At 46.7% G+C, this 13598-nt stretch overlaps 3 protein-coding genes and 2 non-coding genes across 5 annotated transcripts; 2 read left to right on the top strand and 3 right to left on the bottom strand.

Moving 5' to 3' along the window:
- Nucleotides 1-502: 502 nt before the first annotated feature.
- Nucleotides 503-2118, bottom strand: BDV38DRAFT_283156 (uncharacterized protein; the record flags this gene model as incomplete). Its single annotated transcript, XM_032059980.1, has 3 exons — nucleotides 503-1531; nucleotides 1601-1668; nucleotides 2079-2118. The coding sequence occupies 3 exons, from the start codon at nucleotides 2116-2118 to the stop codon at nucleotides 503-505; spliced, it is 1137 nt and encodes a 378-aa protein (XP_031913381.1).
- A 623-nt stretch (nucleotides 2119-2741) lies between these two features.
- BDV38DRAFT_t131 lies at nucleotides 2742-2832 on the bottom strand. Its single transcript has one exon. It is a non-coding gene; the product is annotated as a tRNA-Tyr (tRNA).
- Nucleotides 2833-2914: 82 nt separating this feature from the next.
- On the bottom strand, nucleotides 2915-3005 carry BDV38DRAFT_t130. Its single transcript has one exon. It is a non-coding gene; the product is annotated as a tRNA-Tyr (tRNA).
- Nucleotides 3006-5246: 2241 nt separating this feature from the next.
- On the top strand, nucleotides 5247-5733 carry BDV38DRAFT_283157 (uncharacterized protein; the record flags this gene model as incomplete). The annotated part of the gene is made up of 2 exons (XM_032059981.1): nucleotides 5247-5504; nucleotides 5566-5733. The coding sequence occupies 2 exons, from the start codon at nucleotides 5247-5249 to the stop codon at nucleotides 5731-5733; spliced, it is 426 nt and encodes a 141-aa protein (XP_031913382.1).
- Nucleotides 5734-8732: 2999 nt separating this feature from the next.
- Nucleotides 8733-12839, top strand: BDV38DRAFT_271433 (major facilitator superfamily domain-containing protein; the record flags this gene model as incomplete). The annotated part of the gene is made up of 5 exons (XM_032057316.1): nucleotides 8733-8896; nucleotides 8987-10039; nucleotides 10212-10252; nucleotides 10860-10942; nucleotides 11292-12839. 5 exons carry the CDS (start codon nucleotides 8733-8735, stop codon nucleotides 12837-12839), a joined length of 2889 nt encoding a protein of 962 aa, XP_031913383.1.
- Between the last annotated feature and the right edge of the window lie 759 nt (nucleotides 12840-13598).

A 13598-nucleotide genomic window follows, 5' to 3' on the forward strand; every position in this document is an offset into this window, starting at 1 on the left:
GAAATATTCCAAGAATGTTTCTACCTGGCCTTTCGCGGCGCCCACCAAGTTATGAGGTTTCCGTGACCCTCGAGGAACAACACCTGCAGGCTCATTAGGGCAGTGACTGAGCACGAGAACCGGTAGCACGTCTCGTGGGGGATGGAAATATGGGAAACGTAGCGCCCGCTTGAAATTATATTAATTTTAAAGAATAGCTTGCGCTTTAGAGCAATAAACTAGAGCAATCGAATGTGTTGCGAAGGCCAGGGCAGCTATTTAGAAATTGTTATATACATCTAAGCGCACTCATAGGGGTACTGGACATGGGGACATCTTCAGCGAGGTTCAGATAGAAGAGTCATTGGGTATTGAAAAATAGCTCGTTGGTCCTTGTTGGGAACGGAATATGGGAAGAAACTCAAGTATGGATCTTGTCTCAATGATTAAATTTGCGGGCGCATACTTGGGGGCTTGAACTGATTGTCACATTAGATAACTGCTACATATACAGCGAATAAATTCACCTAATCCGACGCGGAGTTCTAACTACACTCAAACTCAGGGTCCCAACAAATGCCAGTATTATTATCCATCGGTTCCGCCAGACGAACTCCTGCAGGCGATTCTGGACAAAGAATGTTCGATGTATCCTCTGGCGGCGAATTGCAACCAGCTGGGAGAATGTCGACCAGAATGAGCCGATAAATGATTCCGTCTGTACCATAACAGCCGCCTCGATGATAGGCCAGTATGTGGCTATACGCCATTGTGTCTCGTTAGAAGGATGGGCGTCTTGAATGGCAGTGGTACATGTCGCTGTCATCTCCATGAAATGTGCTCTGGGTCCAAGACGGCGGACAAGATCAACTATGGCGGGGTGTTCCCTGTTGTCTGTCGCGATTATAACGGGCTGTGTATCGCTTTTTTGGACTCGTCGAACGTTGTTGTACAAATATGATCCAGTCCAATCACATTTGGAAAAGATATGCTTCAGGACGGGAACCTGTCCGCGGTAGCAGGCGTCATCTTGACCGAAAGATAGATCGGACGGCCACATCCGCAGATGCATTGCTAAGGCGTGTGGAACGAGATCGGGGAGGACGCTGTCGACGCACTGTTGCAGGGGGCGGGTAAGCTGAAAGCGACGGGCCGCCGAGCGCCATCGATTCGGTGTCCAGGGAAGGACAAAGCTTTCGAGAACGAACCTAATGGCGCTCCACTGCCAGTAAGATTCAGTACGCGCTTTGGCTTCGATGATTTGGCTTGGCCCTTCCACGATATCGGTGTAGTAGTCCACTCGTTTCGTGGAAGCTGCTTTGGCGGCAGGGTCTGACCACCGTTGGAGGTCTGTCTCGTAGCCCAATGACTGGAGACCATGTTCGTCAAAAACATCAGTGACGGGGATAACCGTTGCCTCTTGTACGCCTCGTATGGCCGGACAGGTGATGCCTGGGGAGAGCAGCTTGCGGGAGGGAAGGGGGTTATGGACGGCCGAGGTGAGGTGTAGTATGAACTGATTGTTGAAGTATGCGAAGTCTGGTGTTTCCCACTAGTTCAACAAAATTGTAGGTTAGATCACAAGATTTGATAAATGATCAGGAATAAATGGATCACATACTGTGAAGTACTTGAGGTTGTGAACCTTGCTTGCACAATTTGTCTTGTCACTCAAAACAAGTACATCACCTAATATAAGTTATAAGCCGTCTACTCAATTTAAGGAGAGGAAAAGCTTCTTACTTCACTGTCATTCTAATCCGCCAAAAGTGTCACTCCGTAGATTCAAAGGAAGTACAGCAAACTGAGCTACTTGCCTTGCGACTTGGTCTGTACAAATGTACTGAAAAAGACTTGTGTTCGTTGGCATGCCAGCGCGTGTACAGTATACCTCGAACGGTAGCAGGTGATATAATATCTTATATATTCCAATGTAACCTCCTCCAGCTACTGTCTTAAAGACTGTATTATATCTACAAATAGTACAAAATACTGTAGATAATCGCTGTTTTGTTAGGTCGCTGGTAAAGTTAAATTGTTGAGGGCTTGTTGCATAATCCCAAGAGTATTCGAGCACACTCTCAATTTTGATTTGTTACCTTCCTGCTGGCTATCTTTAAAGATAGCTAGAAAAAGCATCTCAGATGCCTGGAATACTATAGGAACATCAGTAGTATTTCTAGTATTCTAGCATTCGGTAACAGAGTTCCAAGTCGATTGAGAAGTGGAACACAATATATAAATCCCGTAAGTAATAGTGGGTTATATCGAGCGCTTCCGGTAATTCAGTACGCGATTCTATTCAGAGCAAGCTTAGAAGTTCACGAACCAAGGTGCTGACAGTCAACCGGGGAATATAGTATCTATAGAGTATATCGCGGTACCAGTCTTTAGTATTGTATATTTCCACTGGCTCCAGAGCTCAGGAGAAAAACCGTTGCAAGACTCCAACACTTCTATTTATTCAATCTCTCCGAGTACCAGAAAGATAATCTTCCTTTCCGGGCTTTGCATTGTAAGTGGAAGTTATATCAAAGTAAAAAAGATACACGTACAAAATACATCTCCGCCAATACTTCAAGGTATTCGTGTTATGTGCGATTGTTACGCCAGTCTGGCACTCGCCACCCCGTAGAATAAATATAAAAATTAGTTCTGTGCACTGTTTTTCTGCACTATCACCATCTGGTTGATAACAATCTAATGATATCTTTGATAGAGTTCTAACTAATTGATCCAGAGAAAAGCAAAAATATCTTGCTTCCCCCGAGCCGGAATCGAGCCGGCGACCTTTCGGTTATATGTGAATACTCCATTACAGCCGAACGCCATATCCAACTAGACCATCGGGGGTTTGAAGACAAATTCAATTTTGTTATTAAAATCTATAAAGGGCTATAACTGATCAATCTAGGCATTGGAAAAAAATATCTCATCCCCCGAGCCGGAATCGAGCCGGCGACCTTTCGGTTATATGTGAATATTCCATTACAGCCGAACGCCATATCCAACTAGACCATCGGGGGTTTGGAGACGACGTCAGCTTTGCTATTAAAGTCTATGGAGATAAAGGGAAGGCATAATGGAACCATTTAAATAATGAAAGTAGACCGATTTATCTAGCCTAGTTCGAAAGCGGCCAAAGATACAGGGTCAGTTCCTTGTGCTGATTCAATGCTTATGCCGAATATCACTTATCGCACCATTTGCATTAGGCTTCTTTGCTTTTTCTCCGGATCCCACGCCATGTGCCTCCGCCACCTCCTCCTTTCTAGAGCTACGACTAATAGATGCACAAGCAGTAGAATGAAGCTAGTCCACCAAGCTACCTTCGGGTGCGAATGTAAGAGAATCATCATGCACAGGACTACTAATCCACCAATGAACTCATGGTGGCTTAAGTTTGTCGGATTTTGGGTTCTGATTTAGTATCGTCTTGTCTTTCTCGGGCTACTCATCCAGCTTTCGGGCTCCCTTTTTCGGCTCTTTCTTTGGGCCTGCCGTATTATGATTCCAAATATAGGTTTGGCATACATACTCATTAGTCTGAACTCTACCTGGCGACACTAATTTTTAGTAGATCAACTAGGGTTTTCTAAGTTTATTATAACGTAAGATATGTCCTAATTTATCAGAATACTAAATACGGTAATAAAAAGCCAGTGGTTTCGAAAGTTTATTGACAAGCATGTTTTATAGGGCGGAAAGTAGTGCCAGTATATTTGACTTAATAACGTTGACCGGTAGTACTTGGGTGTCGTCCTCTGTATCCTTTAAAGTCTTAAAGGCTCCAAGGATTACAGATACCGCCACCCAGCTAATATTGAAAGAAATCCTGTGTAGGCTTCCAACCAACTATGTATGCTTATTTCCCCGACGATCCCTGTAGCCCATCATCAATCCAGAGAGAAGAAAAGCTCCCACATCAAAGTTTCGACATGTGTCCAGATATAGGCCGGCATCTGACGTTCCCGTAAGATATCAATAACCTCCCCACTGATTGGATTAACAAAATTAACTTATCTTCCTTGCAACGTACATAGTTTTTAACGCCTGATTGGATTGTGCATGTAACACCGTCAGCTGTAGCTCTGTCTGATACCATTCATTGTCACTGGTAGCTGGGTATTCAGAATAGATTAGTCCGTGTTTCTGGACCAGTTTACTGATTGTCTCCGGAGCAAGCTTGAAAGCAACTTGGCCATAAGGGTGGAAGGAAGATATATGCGCTTCGACATAGACAACTTTATTTCCCAAGCTCGGGGAGAACGTTATAGAACAAAGGAATCCAGATAGGATGATTACGAAGTCCTGTCCCTCCGAAACCTTCAGGGTATTGGGAGAGGTCTCTGACTAGACCTATAGTGGATGCGGGACGGCTTGTATGTGCTGTTTGTGGTAAAGTAACATGCAAATTATCACTTAGAGCTTCCTTGAGGAAATCAGTCGCAGGATGGTATTGTGTACCGTCGATGGTGTCCGTATTTTGATGACTAGCTAGGTTTTCCTGCTTAGAATTGATGCTTGGATGAGGGCTGCACAATGTAATTCATAGATTGCTCTCATCAATATTGGTGTATCGGTGAAAGGATTCCCCATTCAAGTCGATAAGTTAATGTGATATCGGCGTTGCAGAAAGTGAAGTGTCACCCAGTAAAGACACAGTAGGTGAGCTAACCCTAGATATCGGGCCTTCTGCGACAGAAGGTAGGGCTGGACTTTGGACAATATTTTCATCTTCTTGTGGGTGGTTGGATATGCTCCGTATGCCTATATTTGTACACCGGAAGCAGGGGCTTCGGTGGGAACACTATTGACTTGGCTGAATTATTTTTTCTTCTCGTCGTTCGTTTCTTGTGAGGTACTTGGGTACTTGGGTAGAATTATCTTGACTTTTTGTTTGCTGCACGAGCGGCATGCCTGTTGTTTTCTCTATACTTGGAGGCCGGGCATGGGGTATTTGCATCCCAGGATCATATTTCCTCAAAGCGCCTGCAGGAAGCGCGCGTGCCGTGCCGAGCATACAATGGTAGAACCCCCATCTGGCCGACAGTATCCTCTTCACTGACAATAAAAAAAATAACAGGCGTCTCCTCTGTAGTCTAAGGTTCATCCCCATGTTACTAGTGGGGGCCGTCGCAACCTTCCCTCTTTTTGTCCCGCCGTTCCTACTTCCGCTGTACATCTCATCAATCGGCTTTTCAAGCCAAGTGGCTGCAGCTATACTCGCGGCTTGAAGAACTTTGCCTCCGCACGGCCGTATCGGAATGGGTTTTGGGGCGGACATCTTCCTCGGCCCAGTCAACATTACGATCCTCTCGCTCACTGTTATCGGCGTTAGTGCAATGGCACTCTGGCCGTTTCCAATTTCCCTCGGGCTTCTTATCTTCGCGATTATCAATGGAAAGGGCTCCGGTAGTTTCTTCAGTCTCATGGCTGTCGTCGTAGGCGCGGTGTTCGGCGATGGGCAGCTCGCGAATATCATGTCTATGTTGTCGACATCCTGGACTTTTGGCTATTTCCTGGTAAGGTTCCATGCATATATACATACTTTCCGTTATAAAGCAGACATTGACATTTGAGTAGGCGTCGCCTATCGCCGGATACCTGCTAGTCGCTTACGGCGACACAGAGGCCGGTCTTGCGGCGTTCCGACCAGCAATCTTCTATGCTGGATCGCTGACCCTAGCGAGCGCCGGGTTGCTTTTGTCTGTTCGACTAATGGTGAACAGGAAGATATTTGTGAGGGTATAGGGAATTTTAGTTGTTCAGAATCTAGCGAGGTTGCCAACCGTGCATAATAGGCTGATAACGGCAGCCATATGCTATGATGTTGCCCTAGCTGCGCCAGAAGGCTTAAAAACGGCACGTAATATAATTGTAGTGCTAGGGATGTGGAATTTGTTAGTTAGTAGTGGTACGTGATCGTTCGATATTGTAGCACCTTAAGAGTCGTCAGCCTAGGGACATACAATTTTATTAGCCCGTATAACATTTATTTTACTTCCAGATAACCAATAGAATCTAATGGTAAGTCAAAGAAACATCATCCCCCATCTTCCCTAGAGCAAAGACCCGCTCTCTAAAGCAAATCTCAAATCGAAACGCGAAGATGGTCAGGGGCCATTGACTAATACTTCCCTGAAGTAGAATTTCCGTTACAATACGAACACCAAAAGATTACACCACCAGAATAAGTGGTCGATCTTAGCACTGTTGCATATCAGTAAGCTGCTAGGGGAGGCTTCTCCAGTTGCCCTACTTGTTATGCCCAATAAACAAGTATACGTTGCAGCAAAACACGTTCAGTTGAAGACTAGAAGTGGGGTCCTGAAAATGTAGTATGATTAGCATTCTCCCCCCAGTCACAGTTATCCTAGTCATCGATTGATCTGTAAAGAACTAGCTGCTGCTATGTTATTCACATTAACTTAGGGCACTCTTGCATTGGGTTGAAGTTCGAATCTAAGATGTCTCAGGATTGGGGATATAGGGGGAGTATAATATTCTCCTATGTAGAATGATTCGTTTTACTTGTTTATTATTATTATTATATCTATGGTTTCTATATTAGGTCTTTTTTTTCCCTTTCTTTCTTTTTCAACTGTACGAAGGTGATATTGACGCCACTATCAGAGAAATATATTGATAACTTAGATCAACGAGTCAGGATAGACAATTTGTGTATAATACAAGAAATGGCAAAATATAAAGACATTTAGACTAATCTCAGTGTTTTGATTTCCACTCAGAATAAAACCATCCTATGCTCGAGGTGAAATCACCGAGATTAATACTAAACTCTAGCGATCGACCACGCATAAAAGCCTCTCAGGCCTTGGCGATCTACGTAAATAGTTTCAAAAAACCATGCGAAGGTGTCATAAGATCGATTTCCTTGTTCTTTACATCTAATAAATTGAGCAGCCAACTAGATATCCTTAGACTATATACCTATGATGGTGATGATGACCCCCGGAAAGACACACATCTAGAGCTTCTACAGACCCTGCTCTCTAGTTTTATCTAGACACTAGCTCGTAAGTTTGAATTACCCTCAAAAATATACTGGACTCGCAATGAAACTGCTTTCAAAGCCCACTTTGTGCCTGCTCTGCCTTGCCTGGAACCTATTGGTATCCTTTGGGCTAATTTAGCATGGGCAAGTCGGTGAATAGCCAGGTGGTTAGGATCTCATTCTGTAATTGGACGAAGCCCAAGTAAACAGAAGTAATAGAAATTTTTTAACATTACTGTGTGAGTGGAGAACCACGGCGGCTTGCTGTATGTTGATCCAGCGAGGGTAGAAAAAATCGCATAGCCACTACTGAGCCCCGCCAACAACGTATCCCTTTTTGTTTGCATTAGGCAAGTGGATACAAGGCTTGAGCAAGGGGAGGTTGAGGGATCGGGCCGCATGGACTACGGTGTCTAGGTAGGTAAATCAGTCATCGAAAGATTGATAGATCGCACTATTTTGAAGTTGAAATTGACTCAAGGATCATCATGATTTTGACTCCGCCCTTTAGTATTGTGTACTCTGTACTGTGGTATTTATAACCACTCGGTAGCCACAATTCTTCCAACTTCGAAGACCTAGGAAAGTGAGCCGATGGCGTGCGGTGTATTTACCGCATATTCCTTTTTTTGGCATGCGTGCCGGGCCATTTTTTGGGGTCCACACCCTTCCCTTGCTTACGCGAGACAAAGCCTTGAGGGTCGATCTTTGGAATTTCCATTTTGGGACAAGGCCCCCATCGCGCAAGCGTCAAAGCATATGATATAATTTCTGGCAAGGAATATTCTCAACGAGTATTCTCCTTATACGAATTTGATGTGGCAAAGGCATGCATCGAGTAGCGACGCGTCAACAGGCATTGAAGACCAGATCAGTGACTAGTCTTCCTGGCATGCTCTCTTAACTGGTTTCAAGTGCAGCTGGCTCCACTAGCCTTGCAATGTACTATGCGGATGTTGCATAGGGGCTCACATCCATCGATGTCGTGATATCACCACTTATATTTGTCAGCTCAATGAAACCCGGTACCCACTGCTCCCGATATTTTGGCACGAATTAAAGAAACTACTGCGGAGTAGACAATGCTAACATTAGGTGATTCGGATCTTCCCGGCCACCACCTATCATGACCTATGCCTTGCTCCTGTGAAAGGGGCCCATTGAGGGTGGCTACGAGACTAATAGGGATCATCTCAATGCTTGTCATAGATACATAGTAAGCATAATGGGTGATCGGTACGAGTGGATTCTATAAGCAATGGGCCAATCAAAGAATATTTGGGTCATGACTATCGTTATTAATTTATACGCATTCAGAAGAACCCTAATCGCCCATCCCTATCGATTAATAATCATTACAACCCAGGATGCTCTAACCCTTGTCACCAATACTATCTCGGTGGCTCTATTGGCACTGGGTGGCGGCCCTGAGACAATCATGGCCCAGTATTTATAATTGAACGCTTACACTAACTCTCACCTCTCACCCTGAAGCAAATGGTGAATACGGGAGACATGAATACAGTCGAAGAGCAACCAAAGCCTGCATCTGCTGATGCAATGTTTCCCACGGGAGACCACATTGTGTTAGATGTGAAAGAAAATCCGAAGACATGGCCCACAACTAAGAAGTGTAAGAAAGCCGCGCGCGTCCGTATAGTGCTCGTATTGAGCGAACGATAGGGCAGCTAATGAATGATGACGAGTAGGGGTCTGCACCAGCATTGTGGTGATGATGACGGCGACCGTGGCCTGGTGCTCCAGCATCTACACCGCTGCCCTCCCGGACATTATGCAAGACTTGGGATGCTCGCAGATTGTAGCGACCTTGGGAGTGACGACCTTTCTCCTAGGCTTCGGGTTTGGGTCTCTATTGTTTGCGCCGCTCTCTGAGATCTGGTAGGCTTGGTTTCTTTCCCCCTTCCCCCCACACCATAGGGCACCAGTGCCCGACACCTCCCCAACAGTGCTAATCCGTCACCCTCCTAGGGGCCGGACGCAAATCTTTCGCTTGACAATGGGCCTGTTTGTAGCCTTCCAGATCGGCTGTGCATTAGCTCCGAACATCACCTCTCTCATCATCTTCCGCTTTTTCGCAGGCTTCTTCGGTTCTCCCACCGTCAGCAATTCGGGGGGCTCGATCACCGATCTCTGGCCGCAGAGTAATCGCTCTGTGCCCATGGCCTGCTTCTCTGCTGCTAGCTTCCTAGGCCCTGTTTTTGCCCCAGTGGTGGGTGGTTTCATCTCGCAATACGCGCCCTGGCGCTGGAATTTCTGGGTGGTGCTCATCCTCAGCGGCGTAGTCTACGTTGCTGTCTTGTTCTTCCTGCCCGAGACGTATCCAACCAAGCTTCTATACGACAAGGCCCGGCGTCTGGGCCGTGAGAATGAGATTGGACAACCCGAGGTCTGCCAGCAGCTGCGCAGCAGTCTGACACGTCCATGGCTCATGCTCTGTACGGAGCCCATCCTCTTCCTGCTTTCTCTGTACATGGCCTTCATCTACGGCATCCTCTATCTGGATTTTACCGCCTACCCGATCGTCTACAAAGAGACACGAGACTGGAGTGCCGGAATGGCCGGCCTCTCATTTCTCGGGATCGGCGTCGGCATGACCTTAGCAACCATAGGTTCTCCTTACATCAATGTAATCCACCGTCATTTTGTGCTCCGCCTCGGACCCCAGCCAGAGGCCCGCCTACCCCATTTAATCATCCTCGCCTGGCTCATCCCCATCAGTCTGTTTTGGTTCGGCTGGACCGCTAAACCTCCGACCCACTGGATCTGCGGGATCATCGCCGGAGCCCCATTTGGGTTCTCGATCATCCCTCTCTTCTTGGGCATTATGGCTTACCTGACAGACTGTTATGGACCTTACGGTGCCAGTGCCCTGGCTGCCAATGGTGTCTTGCGATCCATTTTTGGTGCTGTGTTCCCGCTCTTCGCTCAAGACATGTACAAGGGTCTGGGGGTTTCCTGGGCTACCAGTGTCCTGGGTTTCGTCTCCCTGGCGATGACGCCGCTACCGTGGATGTTCTATCGGTATGGGCCAGGCATTCGGGCCCGGAGCAAATATCATCAGAAGACAGCCGCAGATCCATGGGAGTAGACGAATGTGTGTTCCCGTAGCCTGGTCCACAGTGACTTGACGTATACTAAAATGTAATTTACAATGGAAAATACAACAGGGGATGGAATCCTGCATACGTAATAGCGCTAGAACGCTGTCGAAGGATGAAAGTGGCTGGACCAAAAGTAGCTGAAGATGCACGCAATGTCGATCCAAGTCTTTTCCAGCTGCCCGAGGATAGAATTAGACGCGGACATATGCAGGTCAACCCTTGGCCGGGTCAGCGATTTAACCAGCGCTGGACTTATGTACTATACATTGTATATTAATAGATTAAGCTAGTATTTCTTCAAGGTGCCACTACGGACGTCTCTTGATAGAAGTCCAATAAAGCGACAGCTCGGATAGGCAGGTACCGATCCTAATAGTATGTCCATAGTATGTGTCAATTATCGGTCCCATTATAGATTTCCGGTCACCTAGGAGACTATTTCCTATTGCTAAGGTCCGAATTGACCCGAGATCATATGGACTCGGAAAATATGTAGCTCTACATACGAATTATCTGTCTGAGCACATCTAGAAGAGTCCAAGTCCTTGAGAGATAGAGAATTAATCCCCCGGGAAGATCGGGAGCGCCCTTCTAAGAGAAATGTGGAACAAGTGGCTAGTCCAAGAGTTGGATATTGCTATCGCTATTCCTACTAGCAGTAGTAGGCTGAGGTATAATAGGGATGATCTGGCATTTCCCACTATGACCTGTTCCTCCAATTAACCACCGACGTAAGGAAGCCAAATACCTAATGTATGGACAGACATGTTTCAGTATACCCTGGCGACAGGGAGGTTATTTGACAGGAGGAGGCAATGAGCGAGTGGGTAAGCTGAACTTACGTGGATTTGCTCGCCTTGCATTTGGGAAGAACGTGCAGCCTCAGGCTCTCTCAATCATATGCCACACAGCCTGGGTCTTTCAATAATGTATTCTCAATGGCCTAGAATATGAGACTATTGACGCGTCCATCACAATACACGAAAGAAAGTCGGTCTGCTGGCTTGCATCGGATCGACCGATGATTCTTCGTAACTCTTTGTTGGTATGATCCCATAATTAAAAGTCCTCCACCTGTAACTACCATATATAATTTGTGGGCGAACTCGGAAATGGGATTTTTTCTGTGCTTGTCCACCATCGAAATCTTCCTGAGTTATCCTCCCATCTAGGTTGGCTACCTCTCTTTCTACTCTCTACTAATCATCATGAATGTGGGTATTGTCGGAGCTGGAATCTCTGGTCTCTACATCGCACTGTCTCTTCAACGGCAGGGACATAATGTCACGGTATTCGAAGCCACTTCTAGGATAGGAGGCCGAATTTACACCCATCGATTTCAACCGCTCAACGAGGGCGAAGACGTTTACTTTGAAGCGGGAGCTATGCGAATTCCTCGTTCCTCCCTACATGATCGTGTCTTTCACTTTGTGCAATTTCTGAACACATACGGCAAGCCCGAGGATAAAGTCGAGCTCATCCCCTACATAATCGAGCACGAGAATAACATCGCATACGTCCACGGCCACAAAGCAGACCTCAGTGATATTGAGCATGGATCTCGCCTAGGAATCCCCCAACCCTACCGAGGAAAGTCCGCGCGGGAGCTTCTGGGTGAGGTTGTCACGCCATGGCTGAAACTCTTAGAGAGAGACTTTGACCAGGGGTTTGCCGAGATCATGAAGTACGACGCGCTTTCTTTCCGAAGTTATCTAGCATTGGTCCAGCAATGGCCACATGAGGTGATTGACTTTGTCGAGCTGATGACGAGTCAAACTAATCAGTATGACCTAAGCTTCGTCGAGATCATCATGCAGAATTTAGACTTTAATGTTCGCGAGTGGTTTACTGTTGGTCATGGCATGTCCCGTCTCACGCAAGGGGCAGCCAAGCTTGTGGGTCTACAGAATATCCACACTAACTCTCCTGTCGACCGTCTTGTTGAGAATCCCGATGGCCGCATCACCCTCCATGCGCATGGACCCATCCCTTTCACTGGTACCTTCGACAAAGTAGTCCTGGCCATTCCCCCAGCCGCCCTTCAGGGCATCCGGGAACGCCCAACCTGGAGCTTCATGAAGGAGCAAGCAATTCGCAGCGCCCACTTCGAACCGTTATATAAGATCGGGCTACACTTCCGGACGCGATTCTGGGAACAACTCAGTGCCCCATCGTTCGGAGGCCAAAGCGCCACCGACCTTCGGTTCCGATGGATTGTCTACCCATCCAACGATCTGGGGACCTCTGGATCGGGAGTCCTTTTGCTCTATTGCTGGATGAACGACGCATATCGCATCCAGTCAGTGCCGCGCGACCAACGCGTCAGACTGGCGCTGCATGATCTGCAGCGGTTCTTCGCGGACACAGGCGTTGATATCTATAGCCAGTATGTGGACTCCTTTGACATCTGCTGGAGCAATGAATATGTGACGGGTGATGCAATGTTTCTTCCTGGCCAGTTCAGTCGCTTCCATCGCGTGGCTGCGAAGCCAGAGGGAAACATTCATTTTGCTGGTGAGCACTTAAGTCGACATCATACGTGGATCTCTGGTGCCATGGAATCGGCGCAAAAGGCCGTCCAGGAGATATCGGGGGAGATGGATGCGAGACCTTTGGGAGAGGAAGAGTACACCCGGCAATTCGTGAAGGCGATTGAGACGCCGCTTCACCGTGTGGATGCGATACCAGAGCATGAGAGACAGATTCTATCCCGACTATAAGAACACATATACCTAGGTACATGATGCTCCTTGGTACCAGTCGGTGGTGTAGCCCAATCTCACCTAGTTCCCTGACTCCCTGCTACCTTGCTCAAGACAGATACGCCATCATGCTCGAACATATAGACTACTCATTTTCTTAAAAGGTTATAGATATCGAAAGTTGTCTGCTTTTCATACACAACCACGTTTGAGTTTAGCACTTCATCTAATGTTTGTCTTATGTCTCTATCAGAGAGGTGATACAGGCTTTTGTTTGTTTCATGATTAGATGGTTTGGTTTATATATATAGTTTTTTTTAATAAACAGATCATTTTTAAGACCATATTTTTCATAATACAACGGTTATATACGTACTATTTAACATATCGTGGAAACATCTATCTTTACTACAGTGGTCAAGCCCTCGTTATATGCTAGAGACTATAACTACCTGTCGTGTCCATTTATGTAAGCGAATAGCTGCTTGGCTTAACGTCGTCTATGGCGTGCCCGCCAGCAGATGGGCAAGAACTACAACCGCCCACCGCCACTATCACTACTACTACCGCTTTAACCCTCTGTCTGTGAGGGCATGTGAGAATACCGAAACCGAAAATGACACCCTTCTAAGGCCAGAAAAGGTCGCGCTTCCACTCTGCCTCCCAGCGACGGGGCATTTGACTCCGCGACTACCTATCTAGCAGCACTATTCTACACCTACCAAGCATTGTCTAGTGCTTAGATGGTGGAGTCGAACGGAGACATACTAAGGTGAA

This window comes from Aspergillus pseudotamarii (genome assembly GCF_009193445.1).
Source record: "Aspergillus pseudotamarii strain CBS 117625 unplaced genomic scaffold BDV38scaffold_28, whole genome shotgun sequence".
In the NCBI taxonomy this organism is placed as follows: Eukaryota; Fungi; Ascomycota; class Eurotiomycetes; order Eurotiales; family Aspergillaceae; genus Aspergillus; species Aspergillus pseudotamarii.